General features: G+C 40.2%; 1 protein-coding gene across 2 annotated transcripts in view; it reads left to right on the forward strand.

The window, feature by feature from the left end:
- Nucleotides 1–3,641, forward strand: part of opa1 (OPA1 mitochondrial dynamin like GTPase) — a 215,802-nt gene extending 212,161 nt beyond the window's left edge. For both annotated transcript variants that reach the window (XM_051922224.1, XM_051922225.1), the window contains 2 exons: nucleotides 3,307–3,372; nucleotides 3,582–3,641. In XM_051922224.1, coding sequence (XP_051778184.1) covers nucleotides 3,307–3,371 — 65 coding nt within the window. In that variant the 3' untranslated portion in view covers nucleotide 3,372; nucleotides 3,582–3,641. The remainder of the gene's footprint in view (nucleotides 1–3,306; nucleotides 3,373–3,581) is intronic.
- Nucleotides 3,642–14,623: the final 10,982 nt, after the last annotated feature.

Raw genomic sequence — 14,623 nt, forward strand, 5'->3', positions numbered from 1 at the left:
GCTTTCTCTGGTCCATGTTCAGTGGACCATGTATATACGTATATATATATATATATATATGTTTATGCCTTAATGCATGTCCATATCCAGAAGAAAGCAAAATCAGATAAAAGTAGTAATTTTCATTTATCAAAAGGCAACACACTTATTAAAACTATGAGATATTTTTTTACATTTTGGTATTACCATATAATTCCCATCTTAAAGACTGTGTTTCTTCTTCCTAATGCTTAACACCCTAACTGCTGCAGCAGACCATTCTATCCTGTTTCACCTCTGCACCTGTGAAGTTGAAACAGATGAGTCCTCAGCAAATTTCTTTATAATGTGGGATAAACCATTTTCAAATCCCATTGTTTACTGATATGTAAACAGAGCATCAAAGGAATAGAAATTCTTATAGTGTCTGCCAATGAGAGACTAAATGCCTGTAATGCTGGCTTCCTTCAAGGTTTCTTTTTAGTTTCCAAAAATAAATTTTATAGTTGGTCTAGTTTTTTTTTTATATGTCCTCACAGTGAATTTGTTTTGAATTTGAAAGGTAAATATATTGCTGCAGATTAACTTCAGAAACATGTTAATATGTGGATTGCAACAGCTGCTGGTGTTGGAATTAGAAGGAATATTGAATACTGTGACTCACTCACCTTTGTGTACAATATTTAAAAAATAGACAAGCTAGTCCATTGCTTATTGACATTTTATTACTCAAATACTGCTTGCATGGCAACTGTCTATTTTTTGTTTCCTACTAAAACATACATTCAATAGAGGTAAATGAACAGTGGTAATGTTTTGTCACCACAATGCATAAACTTTGATGTAGGTGGTGAAACAGAGACCAAGAATAAAAGTAAATACTAAATACACAACTGATATGTGGCTGTTTAGCATTTAGTACTGTGCTGAAGAAGAATGGTTGCCACTGCTCCTTGTGAGCATTCAACAGTGTCAGACTTCAGCACAGGCAGCTATGTTCCTAGAAGTTGATTAACACTGTGTTACTGTCCTCAGCTTTATATGACCAATAAACCTCAGTAGTGTGACATTATATATTCCTTTAATGTCCCATTATTGAGATGCTTCCTGTATTGAGATGGTCTGTTTTGACTTGAATTCCAGCAATATACAAATTCACTGTGAAATAATTTGATGATAGCCCCTCAAGTGTTTCTGAGCTTTTTTATTATTAAAAGGTCCTGGGAAAACATGCAGTTCAGCAAACATTCATGCTCATGGTTCGTTACTGCATCTCACTTAACTCCTTTTTAATGAAAGTGACCTTCATCAGTCATTTATATACTGAAATCAAAAGGCTATGAGCCCTGTTAATTTCCCCATCTCCTATCAATGGAATTGCTCAGTAACTAGCTTGTGTCTTCAAAATACCTTTTCATTATCTTTTTTTATATTAAAATGTTCATCCAATAATTGTATTCTGGTTTTTGGGTCATGTCATCTTTGTTTTTTGCATCAAATGTCTGCAATGCTGTAATAATGATTTGTATAGTGGTAAAAACCTGTACTCTGAAACCTCTCATGTATTATTGCCAAACTTAGACTTTCTTACAACAGCATTTACATAATGTTTAACTTTCCTTAAACACTATTTTATCTGTCATAATCTGTGGTATTTTCTTCCTAAGTCATGGCATAAGACTTTTGTAGGTGTTAACATTCAAAGTATATTTTGAAAATGTCCCCTCTTTCCTGTCTTTTGATGTTGGTATTCCTGTGTTAATTCTTGCAAACCTACCCCCTTTGTACCTGCCACACTAGTGCTTCCATTGCTATGTGACCACTTTTTACCTCTCTCTGTAGTGTATTAGATTCATATTCAGTTTGTTGTTATGTAGTTGAACAGTGAAACTTCGTTATTTATTATGAAAAATGAATTCTCTGCGAATTGTCAGGTGATGCGCATTATGCTACTGTATCTTTGTGTGCTTTGTAAGTTTTTCTTACAGCATTCTCAGCCAATGACACCCACTAAAATAGATTGATTCCTGAACCTTACTTTCCACCTTCAATATCCCACCTCTTAAACTTATTGTTTCCCAATTCATTTGCAGTATTACTAGTCATCTTTCTTATTGCTGAGTAGTAACTGATTTTGTAAGAGTTTCTTGAGTAATACTTTATTCTTACTAGTTTTGAACAACAGCTTGGCCAAATGGATCCTTAAGTCAGTTTGCATAGAGGAAGATAAGCTGTTGTGTCTCATAGTTCACCTGTATGTCATATACCATATTCTCCATAGCCCATAAACTAAGAGAGGCTCCATGCTTCTCACAGAAGGAATTATCTGTGCAACCTTGTTGATAGGTTTACAAATGGTCATTACAGTTCTAGTTTGCTTTTCAAAGAAAAGAATATCAGTTAGTTTAGCTGCACATTAAGCAGTGGTGGCACCACAGTATACTTTGTTTCACAAGCTGCTCCTGTAAGTGTTTGTTTTAACTCATTGAATTTGTCCTTTCATTTTGGATTTCTCTAGGCATTAGGTCACTAGCTTTATCCTGAGCAGGGTGACCTGCATGCACAAATTTAATGCCCATGTACTTTTTTGCTGATTTGGACGAAAATGCTAGCCATCAATGCTGTAGAATAAAAGATGCAGCAAACTGATATAAATGCCACACTGGCATTTTACGAATTGGATTCAAGTAAATTCTTAACAAAGTTGTTTAGGCAAGGAGTTTGAGAGGCAGCGTTCTTTCCCCTTGCTGTCCACCCTCCACACCCCAATTGTTGGAATGTTAGTTGTTCAATGAGTATGAGATTTTTCCAAAGATCTTAGTCCTTAATAACAGTGTAAGTTGAATAGTCTTTCAAGCAGCCTCTTGCTGCTGGACTGTCATAGTAAGTGTTAATTTACACCATCCATTCATTGCTATATCTCATTACAGCATCAAAGAACACCTTGATGGTTTTGTGTTTTTTTTTTTCTTCTTAAGTTGTCAGTAGATATGTACCATCTGCTTTATGTCCTTAAAGGTACAAAAAAAGCATAATGGGAGAGGACGGATGTTAGTTTTACTGGAAAAATGACAGGCAACAGGATATTTGTTTATGTCACAAGCTTAAGGAGCATGCCGTCGAAAGATCTGAGGCTTTCTGCATTGCCTGCCCTTCCTCTTCAGGCCCCTGTCTGACATGTGGCATGAAGTCATCACTCAGGAATGGCTTTGCGGTGTTGTGGCGGATTTTTTCAGAAGAAGGCTGGCAGTATCTTTCTTCCTTTTTTTTTCTCTTTTTCTCTCAAAAGATGGAGTCATGATTTTCTTAATGCTTTGTTTTCCACAGAAAAGGTTCGTGAAATTCAGGAGAAGCTTGAAGCATTTATTGAGGCCCTACATCAGGAAAAATAAGGTAAGAAGAGAGAACTTACCTTGTTTAGTTTGTCTGCAATTTTTGAATGTTAGCATATGTAATATAATGAAGACACTGAGGTCTCCACAGGTAACTAGCTTGAGTTTTCACTGTTTATATTAAAGTGTTCATCCTTAACATATGAGTAGCCTTTTACTTTGCATGACTTTTCAGAAGTGTTTTGGTGATTTTTCTTTTCTTTGTTCCAGATCTGTGGTGAGAATCCAAGTAAAACTCATAGACCTATCCTTTTTCCAAGGGAAAAAGAAGAAGCTTCACCTTTGCCACCCTCAGAGTTATTTGACATTTTTTTAATGCCACATCAATGTCCCCTTTATTCACTGGCTGATAATCTTGAATCGCATAGATGGATCCAGATTAAGGGAGTCAAAGCTTTTACTTCACTTTTATGCTGTGGTCTTGCCCTTAAATTGGCTGGAAGCTCCTTTTCTTAATGTAGAGTTTCTTCCAGAGAATGAGGAGCTTCTCACATCTCCATCATAGTCTAATTAAGCCCCAGTTATTCTGAAATCCATACATATCCTATTTGCACAGGGTATGATATAGAAAAATAAAAATAATTGGTTTTAGAAGTTGAAATTTTAATGCATGGGTACAGTGACACAGCCACTTTTCCACTTCCCACTCTATTCTGAGTCTGTTAACTTTGTCTGGAGAGATGATAATTCTACTTTTTGTACAGTGTGAATAGAGACCTGAGCCCCTAACTGCAAACTGTAAAACCAGCAAGGCATATTTAACATTGCACTTGAGTATCAGGCACTTTTTTATGTGGTAAAGGCATTTTTATTTTGTTGATGCAATGCTGTGGCTTTCCGTGTGTTCCATAATTCTGATGAACAACTGTGGTGTCATCATCCATCAACATTCAGTATGCCATTCCATGAGAAGAAGAAAAAAGTTGGATTTTATAAAGTTGACTAAAGCAGCAAGAAACCCCTTGGCATGTATTTGCTCTTCTAAAGGAACTCAAGAGACCTATTAGCCACCTAAATTATGAGGTGCTGTAGTGTGGGAACTGAGGTTCTGTTGTCTGTTAGCTTGTTAACTGAAGTTCCTGATCAGTTGCAACAAGTGTAATGTATTAGATAACCATGGAGTTTTTTACCCGCCCTGCAGTTTCTTGGTGAGTCCAGTCACCTCTTTCATAAGGTTTTTGACTAGGTGTTAGTGCCTGGTGCTGGAAGAATCAAGTTGTTAAAACTTCCTAATGATTGTAACTCCCTGCTTCAACTTCATGTACACCTTCTAAATAATAAATATGACTTATAGTCTTGCACCATGCTGTATACATTAACTTGTGGGGATGGGGCTTGGAGGTTTGAAGGTGTCTTCTGAGGACTGTTAACATTATTTTTAAACTTAATTTTGTAATTCCTTGCCCGCTTGTATCAAATTTAAAAAAGAAAACTGATGTGAAAAATTTGGAAGATGGAAAAGGCAAAGTAAATTGTTAAACATTAGATCAATGCTAATATTTTTTATAAAATCAGCACAGCAAAGTTGAAAAGTAGCAAATGTTTTGCCTCATTTTTTGTATTTCTTTCTTTTTTTCCCCCCAAAGCCTGCATGATGTATGCTATTTAAGATGATGTATTTATTGATTGATGTGGCAAATTGTATTTACTCTGTTATGTAAAATAAAGTGTCCAGTATCTCTATCCCAATCAAATGGAGAACATCCAGCCCAGTCAAAGGTTTGCCCTGCCCTGAGTTTTAGCTTTATAAATTCTACTTAGACTGGTATGTGAGGTTCTTTAGTACACTTAATTTGTGATTCTGAAGGTGCCTGCAATGTGTGTCACAGTGCATAAAAGACTAAAATATAATCACAATATAATTAAATACTGTATACCTTGTTAATGTGTTCTAAGCCCAAGAGGGGAGTTACGGTTCAAAGTTGTATGTGATGATATTGGTTTGATGATCTTGCCCAATTAGATTGGCATGGTTTGATTTTTCTATTTATTTTTTTTTGTGTACTTACTTTTTGAATCTATTTATATTATTCAAGAACTGGTAGACACTGCTACTAAAGTGCAATCCTTCCCCTCCCCCTTTCTTTTTTGCAGTATCATTTGACAATGTTTTTGATGCCAGAGGACATGTAGTATGCCAGCTATTAGCATTTGCAAAGACTGTCACGAGGGCTAATAGGCAGTCCACAATACCGGGACTGCTCAGTTTGTCTTTCCCCTATTCTGTGGGTGACACAAAGAAGGCGCATACTGGTAAAGGCCTGTCAAATCTCGCAGCACACAGAAGGCCCAAAGCTTTATTTTTCACCCTTCCCTAACACAGCATCAGTGTTCTTTGTTACATCCCCCACATTAAAAAGAAGATATTTGATTCATGAATGAGCTCTGAGGTAGGTAAATAAATTCAGTGTTCCAGGGGGCGGACAGTTGTGACCATGTTACTGTTTGTTCACTGCCTTGTTGGAGGGATGGGACAACTACTGCCAGCTCTTTGTCTCCCACACTAAATGCAAAGGATGAAAGTTAATGTTGTCCCATGTGAGCAACTGGCAGAGCAAAAATGTCCAGAGATGCAAGACAAAACATGTACCAGTGTCTTTGGCTTACCCTGCTGCCTGTGTTGTTAATATTGGCTAGGAGCCCAGAACCTCCCATGTGTAATATATCACATTTTTAAGAATCATCTGAGTGGGTACTTTAGAGAATATGCAGTTTTCTTCCCTTTTCTGTTGCATATTTCCATAATGGTGTTAAAGTAGTTGGGTTTGTATTTAATTTTGAAGATTAGACCCTCACAGTTTCACAAACCTGATGTTCATATGTACATTTTACACATCCAAAGTCTGTGTTACTTTTATCATGGGGGGGGCTCCATTTTTTCTTCCTCAACCCATAGACCTGAGTGTTACATTAATTGGTAATTCTGAATTATAACACTAATTGTGTGCTTGTGTCTCATAATGAACTGACACCTCATCCAGGCTTTGCTCCAGTCCCTGTGACCTTAACATTGATTAATTAGAAAATGTATTAACAGGTTGATTTGTTTTAGGGGATAAAAGGTTCTTGGTTTATAGTTTATTGTACATTTTTATCCTTGCTGAAGGACCAAAAGAGATACCAAAAAGAAATGAGAGCTGTTTGTATTTTACTCTTTTGGGACCAGATGATGAAGAAGAGCTTGACAGAGAAATAGCACAAAGCCACTAGAAGAGAAGCTAGCTGTGGTAGCACAGGGAACTGTTAAGTAACTGAACTATATATGTCTATTATGAAGGCATTGAACTCAGCTGAAGTATGTTTAATCATCCGTTGTTTCAAACCTAATCTGTTACAGAATTTGAAAAGTAATTTTTTGTTTTCAATGAAATACTCAATTTCCATCTAAATATCTCCTGTTTCTTTTATTGAAATCAACAACTATCTTAGGCTGCCTTCTTTGTTGCCTGTTTGCCTCTCTTCTTACAGTGACACGGGTTCCACATACCATGATGCAGTGGGGCTTTCCTTCTAGTAGAATGGTAGTGCAGTGTCACCCTGCAAAATAATATAATGGTTATTTACATACAGCTAAGATTGACTGTCTTTTTCACCATCTTTCATCTCTGCCTATGCAGTATCTGTCATATGTTCTCTAAATAAGGTTTCCAGTCCAATCCTTGGTTCAAGAGAGGTGTTTTTCCAACTCTGCTTGCTTTCTTGTTGCCATTTAAAGAGTGTATGAGCTGCTGTTCTTCCTGTGCCTCATTATGCCTCTGCAGATTTTAGTTAGGGGAATTCTTCTAGAAATGCCATTGAGTGAAATATATCTCTTCCTGGCTGGTGTGCCTTCTGTCTCTTTCCAAATGTGTAAATTGTTTGCTTTTATTTTGTTTGCTGGTGAACCCTCTTTCCTGTTGACACATCCTTATCACCCGTTGCTGCTGTGAACATGAGTGTGTTGAAATGTGACTCCACAGGTCTGTTTGTTTTAAGGGCAGTTTAATCTTGGGTGCTGCCTGGTCTGGCATCATGACTTCTTAAGAAGGGTCTACTTCCTGGCCACACTGAGTGAGTCTGTCTAGGTCACAGAGGTTAATGACTTTGTAGCTGTCACTGTGTACACTTGTACTTTACCAGACCTTATTGTGCTGAGTTTTTATTTCCCTTGTGCAAAGAGATAGTATGCCAGCTGATCTGTGAGGTGAACTACACCAGAGGAAACCTGACAGTGCTATGGCTTGATCTGCCAAGTGTGTATGGATCCATCTCTCATAGTTTGATTTATGTAGCATTTGAACTTTTTCAAATTTCACATCTTTACCAATAGTAGCACATCCCTCATCCCCTGTGGAAAATACCAGTATATGGAGTGCCAACAGATGGTTGAAAGAGATGAGGGAATGGTCAGTGGGCATATCTAAAAATAATAGGGAATCCCAACAAGGTTCACATCAGTCAGGCTGTGTATAATATAAGGACAGTGGAAACTTTTTCATTCGTTTTGGAAAACCACAAGATAGCCAAGTGCACAATGCAGATGCCATCCAGAAAGCCAAGAGGGTGCCCTGGTGCGAAGGGCAATAATCATCACTAGATCAAGAAGGAAGTCTGCTACTTGAGATCCTGTGACCCAAACAGAGAACACTTTAAAATAGTGCAACATCATGTGGAGCATTTATTTATATTAACAAACAAAGCCTGAAATCTGCTGACAGCCAGCTTTGAGGAAAATATCCATCCAAAGAAAGAGGAATATTATGGGTGAAGTACAAGGAGTAAATGGGAAGAAGTGGGGAAACGGGAGTAGTCAAGAGTCCAGACCAGTAAAGAGCATAGTTAGGGTAGAGCTGTCTGGAAGAAGGTTGACTGGAACAAGATTGTGCAAGCTGGAGCTCTTTCGCATCTTTTTCTTTCTGTGGCAAATGTATGACTCTATACCGTCCGTAGTCAAAATGTTCATGTGGGGTACGAGGGAAGGTCCAAGCTCTGTGGAGAGAGAAAGATATACCTTGCTGTCTGTCCTGTTTGAGTGTCAGGAGGCTGGTACAGATGACACCATGATGGCACCTTTGAATACACAGCAAGAAGAAGTGGAAAGCTCAAGCATATGTGCAGTTAATTATATTGTCAGAGAGGTAGTAAAGTAGGAAAAGAAAAAGAAATGTTCTGTTTTACAATAAGCTTCATTGTAGTACAGTTAGGTCCATAAATATTTGGACAGAGACAACTTTTTTCTAATTTTGGTTCTGTACATTACCACAATGAATTTTAAATGAAACAACTCAGATGCAGTTGAAGTGCAGACTTTCAGCTTTAATTCAGTGGGGTGAACAAAACGATTGCATAAAAATGTGAAGCAACTAAAGCATTTTTTAACACAATCCCTTCATTTCAGGGGCTCAAAAGTAAATGGACAAATTAAATAACTGGAAATAAAATGTTCATTTCTAATACTTGGTTGAAAACCCTTTGCTGGCAATGACAGCTTGAAGTCATGAACTCATGGACATCACCAGATGCTGGGTTTCCTCCTTTTTAATGCTCTACCAGGCCTTTACTGCAGCGGCTTTCAGTTGCTGTTTGTTTGTGGGCCTTTCTGTCTGAAGTTTAGTCTTCAACAAGTGAAATGCATGCTCAATTGGGTTAAGATCAGGTGACTGATTTGGCCATTCAAGAAATTTCCACTTCTTTGCTTTAATAAACTCCTGGGTTGCTTTGACTGTATGTTTTGGGTCATTGTCCATCTGTATCATGAAACGCCGCCCAATCAATTTGACTGTATTTAGCTGGATTTGAGCAGACAGTATGTCTTTGAACACCTCAGAATTCATTCGGCTGCTTCTGTCCTGTGTCACATCATCAATAAACACTAGTGTCCCAGTGCCACTGGCAGCCATGTACGCCCAAGCCATCACACTGCCTCCACTGTGTTTTACAGATGATGTGGTATGCTTTGGATAATGAGCTGTTCCACGCCTTCTCCGTACTTTTTTCTTGCCATCATTCTGGTAGAGTTTGATCTTGGTTTCATCTGTCCAAAGAATGTTTTTCCAGAACTGTGCTGGCTTTTTTAGATGTTCTTTAGCAAAGTCCAATCTAGCCTTTCTATTCTTGAGGCTTATGAGTGACTTGCACCTTGCAGTGTACCCTCTGTATTTACTTTCATGCAGTCTTCTCTTTATGGTAGACTTGGATATCGATACGCCTACCCCCTGGAGAGTGTTGTTCACTTGGTTGGCTGTTGTGAAGGGGTTTCTCTTCACCATGGAAATGATTCTGCGATCATCCACCACTGTTGTCTTCCGTGGACGTCCAGGTCTTTTTGCGTTGCTGAGTTCACCAGTGCTTGCTTTCTTTCTCAGGATGTACCAAACTGTAGATTTTGCCACTCTTAATATTGTAGCAATTTCTCGGATGGGTTTTTTCAGTTTTCGCAGCTTAAGGATGGCTTCTTTCACCTGCATGGAAAGCTTCTTTGACCGCATGTTGGCTGTTCACAGCAAAATCTTCCACATGCAAGCACCACACCTCAAATCAACTCCAGGCCTTTTATCTGCTTAATTGATAATGACATAACGACGGACTTGCCCACACCTGCCCATGAAGTAGCCTTTGAGTCAATTGTCCAATTACTCTTGAGCCCCTGAAATGAAGGGATTGTGTTAAAAAATGCTTTAGTTGCCTCACATTTTTATGCAATCGTTTTGTTCACCCCACTGATTTAAAGCTGAAAGTCTGCACTTCAACTGCATCTGAGTTGTTTCATTTAAAATTCATTGTGGTAATGTACAGAACCAAAGTTAGAAAAAAGTTGTCTCTGTCCAAATATTTATGGACCTAACTGTATATGAGAGTGGGCCTTGGAACACAACTGCAATTTTCAAAAGTTCAAAAAAAAAGATGTTATGATGTCATCCTTTTAAGCTTATGGTACCATTGAACCAAGGATGTGAGGAGGCCATTGAATGGGAAAGTGCCAGCTGAGAAGGACTAGCACATGACTTCAGAGTATGGCTGACATGGTAGTTCCTGATGGATGCAAAGGATTCTCTATACAAGTGACAGACTGACTGAGAATCTGAAATATATCAGTTGAAAGGTTGGGTGAGACAGCAGACAGCACCCACCTTATGCTTGTCTGGAGTAGGAGAAAGGAAGCAAACTGGAAGCCGGGAAGTGGTAAGCCGTGATTAACTATCATCAAAGTGCCTGAGGGACATCAAGTCCTGGCAAATTGTTTTAAACATGGGAAACATTGACTATGGAGTGCATCAGTAAGTGTATACAATAAGCTAAATGATATTTTTTCCAATTCCCCTAACCCAAATTGTTGCCTGGTAGTCCACTGCAGAATTGATGGCAACCTGTTAAATCAAGAGATTGAACCTCTTAGGGTAAATCAGGTATTTGGTTGATATTTAGAAGTTTCCTTCAGCCTTTCAGATGCCCGTGGCTGTCTGTTAAGTCATAAAGAAACATGTCAGTACCGTTGGAGCTCCCCTCAAAAGTTTAGCATTTGGGCTGATTATTTACTAAGCCACATCAGTAAATCTGAGTGTGTTTAGATAGATAGATAGATAGATACTTCATTAATCCCAAGGGGAAATTCGCATACTGATAAAAAAAAAAATAAGTTAAAGAGTGATAAAAATGCAGGTATAACAGACAATAACTGTGTAATTTTAACGTCTATCACCCCGGGTGGAATTGAAGAGTCGCATAGTGTGGGGGAGGAACGATCTCCTCAGTCTGTCAGTGGAGCAGGGCAGTGACAGCAGTCTCTCGCTGAAGCTGCTCCTCTGTCTGGAGATGATACTGTTTAGTGGATGCAGTGGATTCTCCATGATTGACAGGAACCTGCTGAGCGCCCGTCGCTCTTCCACGGATGTCAAACTGTCCAGTTCCATGCCTACAATAGAGCTTGCCTTTCTCACCAGTTTGTCCAGGCATGAGGCATCCTTCTTTATGCTGCCTCCCCAGCACACCACTGTGTAGAAGAGGGCACTCACCACAACCGTCTGATAGAACACCTGCAGCATCTTATTGCAGATGTTGAAGGACGCCAGCCTTCTAAGGAAGTATAGTCGGCTCTGTCCTCTCTTGCACAGAGCATCAGTATTGGCAGTCCAGTCCAATTTATCATCCAGCTGCACTCCCAGGTATTTATAGGTCTGCACACAGTCACCTCTGATAATCACGGGGTCCAGGAGGGTCCTGGGCCTCCTAAAATCCACCACCAGCTCCTTGGTTTTGCTGGTGTTCAGTTGTAGGTGGTTTGAGTCGCACCATTTAACAAAGTCCTTGATTAGGTTCCTATACTCCTCCTCCTGCCCACTCCAGATGCAGCCCACGATAGCAGTGTCATCAGCGAACTTTTGCACATGGCAGGACTCCAAGTTGTATTGGAAGTCCGATGTATATAGGCTGAACAGGACCGGAGAAAGTACAGTCCCCTGCGGCACTCCTGTGTTGCTGACCACAATGTCAGACCTGCAGTTCCCGAGATGCACATACTGAGGTCTGTCTGTAAGATAGTTCATAATCTATTCCACCAGGTATGAATCTACTCCCATCTCTGTCAGCTTGTCCCTAAGGAGCAGAGGTTGGATGGTGTTGAAGGCGCTAGAGAAGTCCACAAACATAATTCTTACTGCACCACTACCTCTGTCCAAGTGGGAGAGGGATCGGTGTAGCATATAGATGATGGCATCCTCTGCTCCCACCTTCTCCTGGTATGTGAACTGCAGAGAATCGAGAGTGTGGTGGACCTGTGGCCTCAGGCGGTGAAGCAGCAGCCGCTCCATGGTTTTCATCACATGTGACGTCAGAGCGACAGGCCGGAAATCATTCAGCTCACTAGGACATGATACCTTTGGGACTGGGGTGATACAAGATGTTTTCCAAAGCCTAGAGGACTCACCAGCGCACAGGCCTTCAGCAGTCAGGCGATACTCCATCTGGACTCACTGCTTACCTGGGCTGCTGTAATTGTGGGTGGGGAGAAACTCTCTCCTATGCTGGTATCAGCAAAAGGATGGGTGGAGGGTGCAATACTCTGAGGTGAGAGTTCGTTAGGGTGGTCAAACCTGTTAAAGAAGTTGTTCATCTGGTTTGCTCTCTCCACATCTCTCTCAATGGTGGCACCCCGCTTCGAGCTGCAGCAAGTGATGATCTTCATCCCGTCCCACACTTCCTTCATGCTGTTGTTGTGCAATTTCTGCTCCAGCTTTCCCCTGTACTGCTCTTTCGCCGCCCGGAGCTGGACTCAAAGTTCCTTCTGCACATGCTTGAGCTCATGCTGATCACCGCCTTTAAAAGCCGTTTTCTTCTGGTTCAAAAGGCCCTTGATGTCACTTGTAATCCATGGCTAGTTGTTAGCATAGCAGTGTACTGTTCTTACTGGAACTACAATGTCCATACAGAAGTTGATGTAGTCAGTAGTGCAGTCAACAACCTCCTCAATGTTCTCACTATGTGAGCCCTGCAGGATATCCCAGTCTGTAGTTCCAAAGCAGTCTCTCAGAGCCTGCTGTGCCTCAGGGGACCACTTTCTGAATGAGCGTGTGGTTGTAGGTAGCTCCCTCACTTTTGGTTTGTAGTGAGGCTGAAGCAGAACCAGGTTATGATCTGCTTTCCCAAGCGCAGGCAGCGGGGTGGCGCTGTATGTGTCTTTAACGTTTGCATACAGTAGGTTAATAGTCCTATTTCCCCGGGTGTTACAATCCACATACTGGGAGAAGGCAGGTAATGTTTGGTCCAGTGTCACATGGTTAAAATCTCCAGCGATTAGCACAAGCGTCTCAGGGTGCTGTGTTTGTAATTTAGCAACAGCGGAATGAATGATGTCACCCGCTATCCCCATGTCCGCCTGAGGAGGGATGTATACAATAACAACAATGACGTGTCCAAACTCTCTGGGTAAGTAATAGGGACGCAGACTTACGGCCAACATGTTCGATGTCCCTGCAGCAAGTGGAGATTTTGACATTTACATGTCCAGAGTTGCACCACCTTGTATTTACATAGAGAGCGAGTCCTCCTCCTTTCTGCTTCCCGCAGGTATTTGCGTCTCTGTCCACTCTAAGTGTGCTAAACCCGGGCAGCTCCATGTTAGCATCTGGGATGCTAGTTGTTAGCCACGTTTCGCAAAAACACAACAAACTGCATTCTCTGTAGGTCCTGACATTTTTCACCAGCGCAGCTGGTTCGTCAATCTTATTTGGTAGTGAGTTCACATTTCCCAGGATCACAGAAGGCACCGAAGGCTTGTATCAGCACTTTCTCGAAAGATGCTTAGCCTTTAGCTTAGCTCCAGCTCTGCTGCCATGATACTGTCTTCTTACCCTGTCAGGTAAATAGGGAACCACACCGGCACAGGCATTTGTTCTCAGCTACTTGAATAGAGTGTAACTGGCATGAAGAAAAGTGCATCCTTGACGCTGCTGTCAGTGATTGCAGTATCTCACGCATCTGCTTAGGCATCACATTTAAGGATAAATATTAAGTAGTGTGCTGTGATATTTCCCTTTTGGATTTTCTAAGCATTTGATCGATTGCAAAATGTAATATCACCTGTTTTACCCAGTTCCTGGCATTTGTTTGGGTTTTCTGATTTTTCCTTCCACTTCACCAAAGATGTGAAGGTTGTGGTTATTGGTGGTTCCAAATTGGGCTCTGGAAATGGAGTGGCATCTTCAAGCCTCCTAACATATGCTATGCTTGTTAGATTAAGCAGTCACCTTTTAGTTATGCCACTTTTAGTTTAAACAACTGTCACAAAACGTTTCTGCACTTGCTGTTCAGTCCATCAGATCACTTTGCAGGGACTGTAGCCCAACTGCCTTTGGCCAACTACTGTATTTGATAATGTAGTAAACTGCTGCAGAAATGTATTATGAGCTGCTTGTTTCAGATACTACAAGGGGAATCAGTATATCTGCTCCTAGAGTGCCACAGTAAGTGCTGTCAGTCTTCTGATTCCTGAACTAGTAGCCAACCCTCTTTGTTAATGAATTCTTTTTGCTTTTTTCCCACCCTGCAAACTTCCAGGACTGTACACTTATTTACCACTTATTCAACCTGTTCATTCTAAATACTTGCATTTAAGTGTTATTGGTCTGTGGTTTACTTTTTTAATATTTCAGATCAAATAAAACAAAAAAGTACAAGTGTGAAAAATTGTCATTCTGATGTTCATAAAAAGAGAATCCACCCTACTGGTAAATGTGAGCCGACACCATCATTTAATCCAACATAATTTTTTATTAACA

The sequence above is a fragment of the Erpetoichthys calabaricus genome, chromosome 2 (genome assembly GCF_900747795.2).
Source record: "Erpetoichthys calabaricus chromosome 2, fErpCal1.3, whole genome shotgun sequence".
In the NCBI taxonomy this organism is placed as follows: Eukaryota; Metazoa; Chordata; class Cladistia; order Polypteriformes; family Polypteridae; genus Erpetoichthys; species Erpetoichthys calabaricus.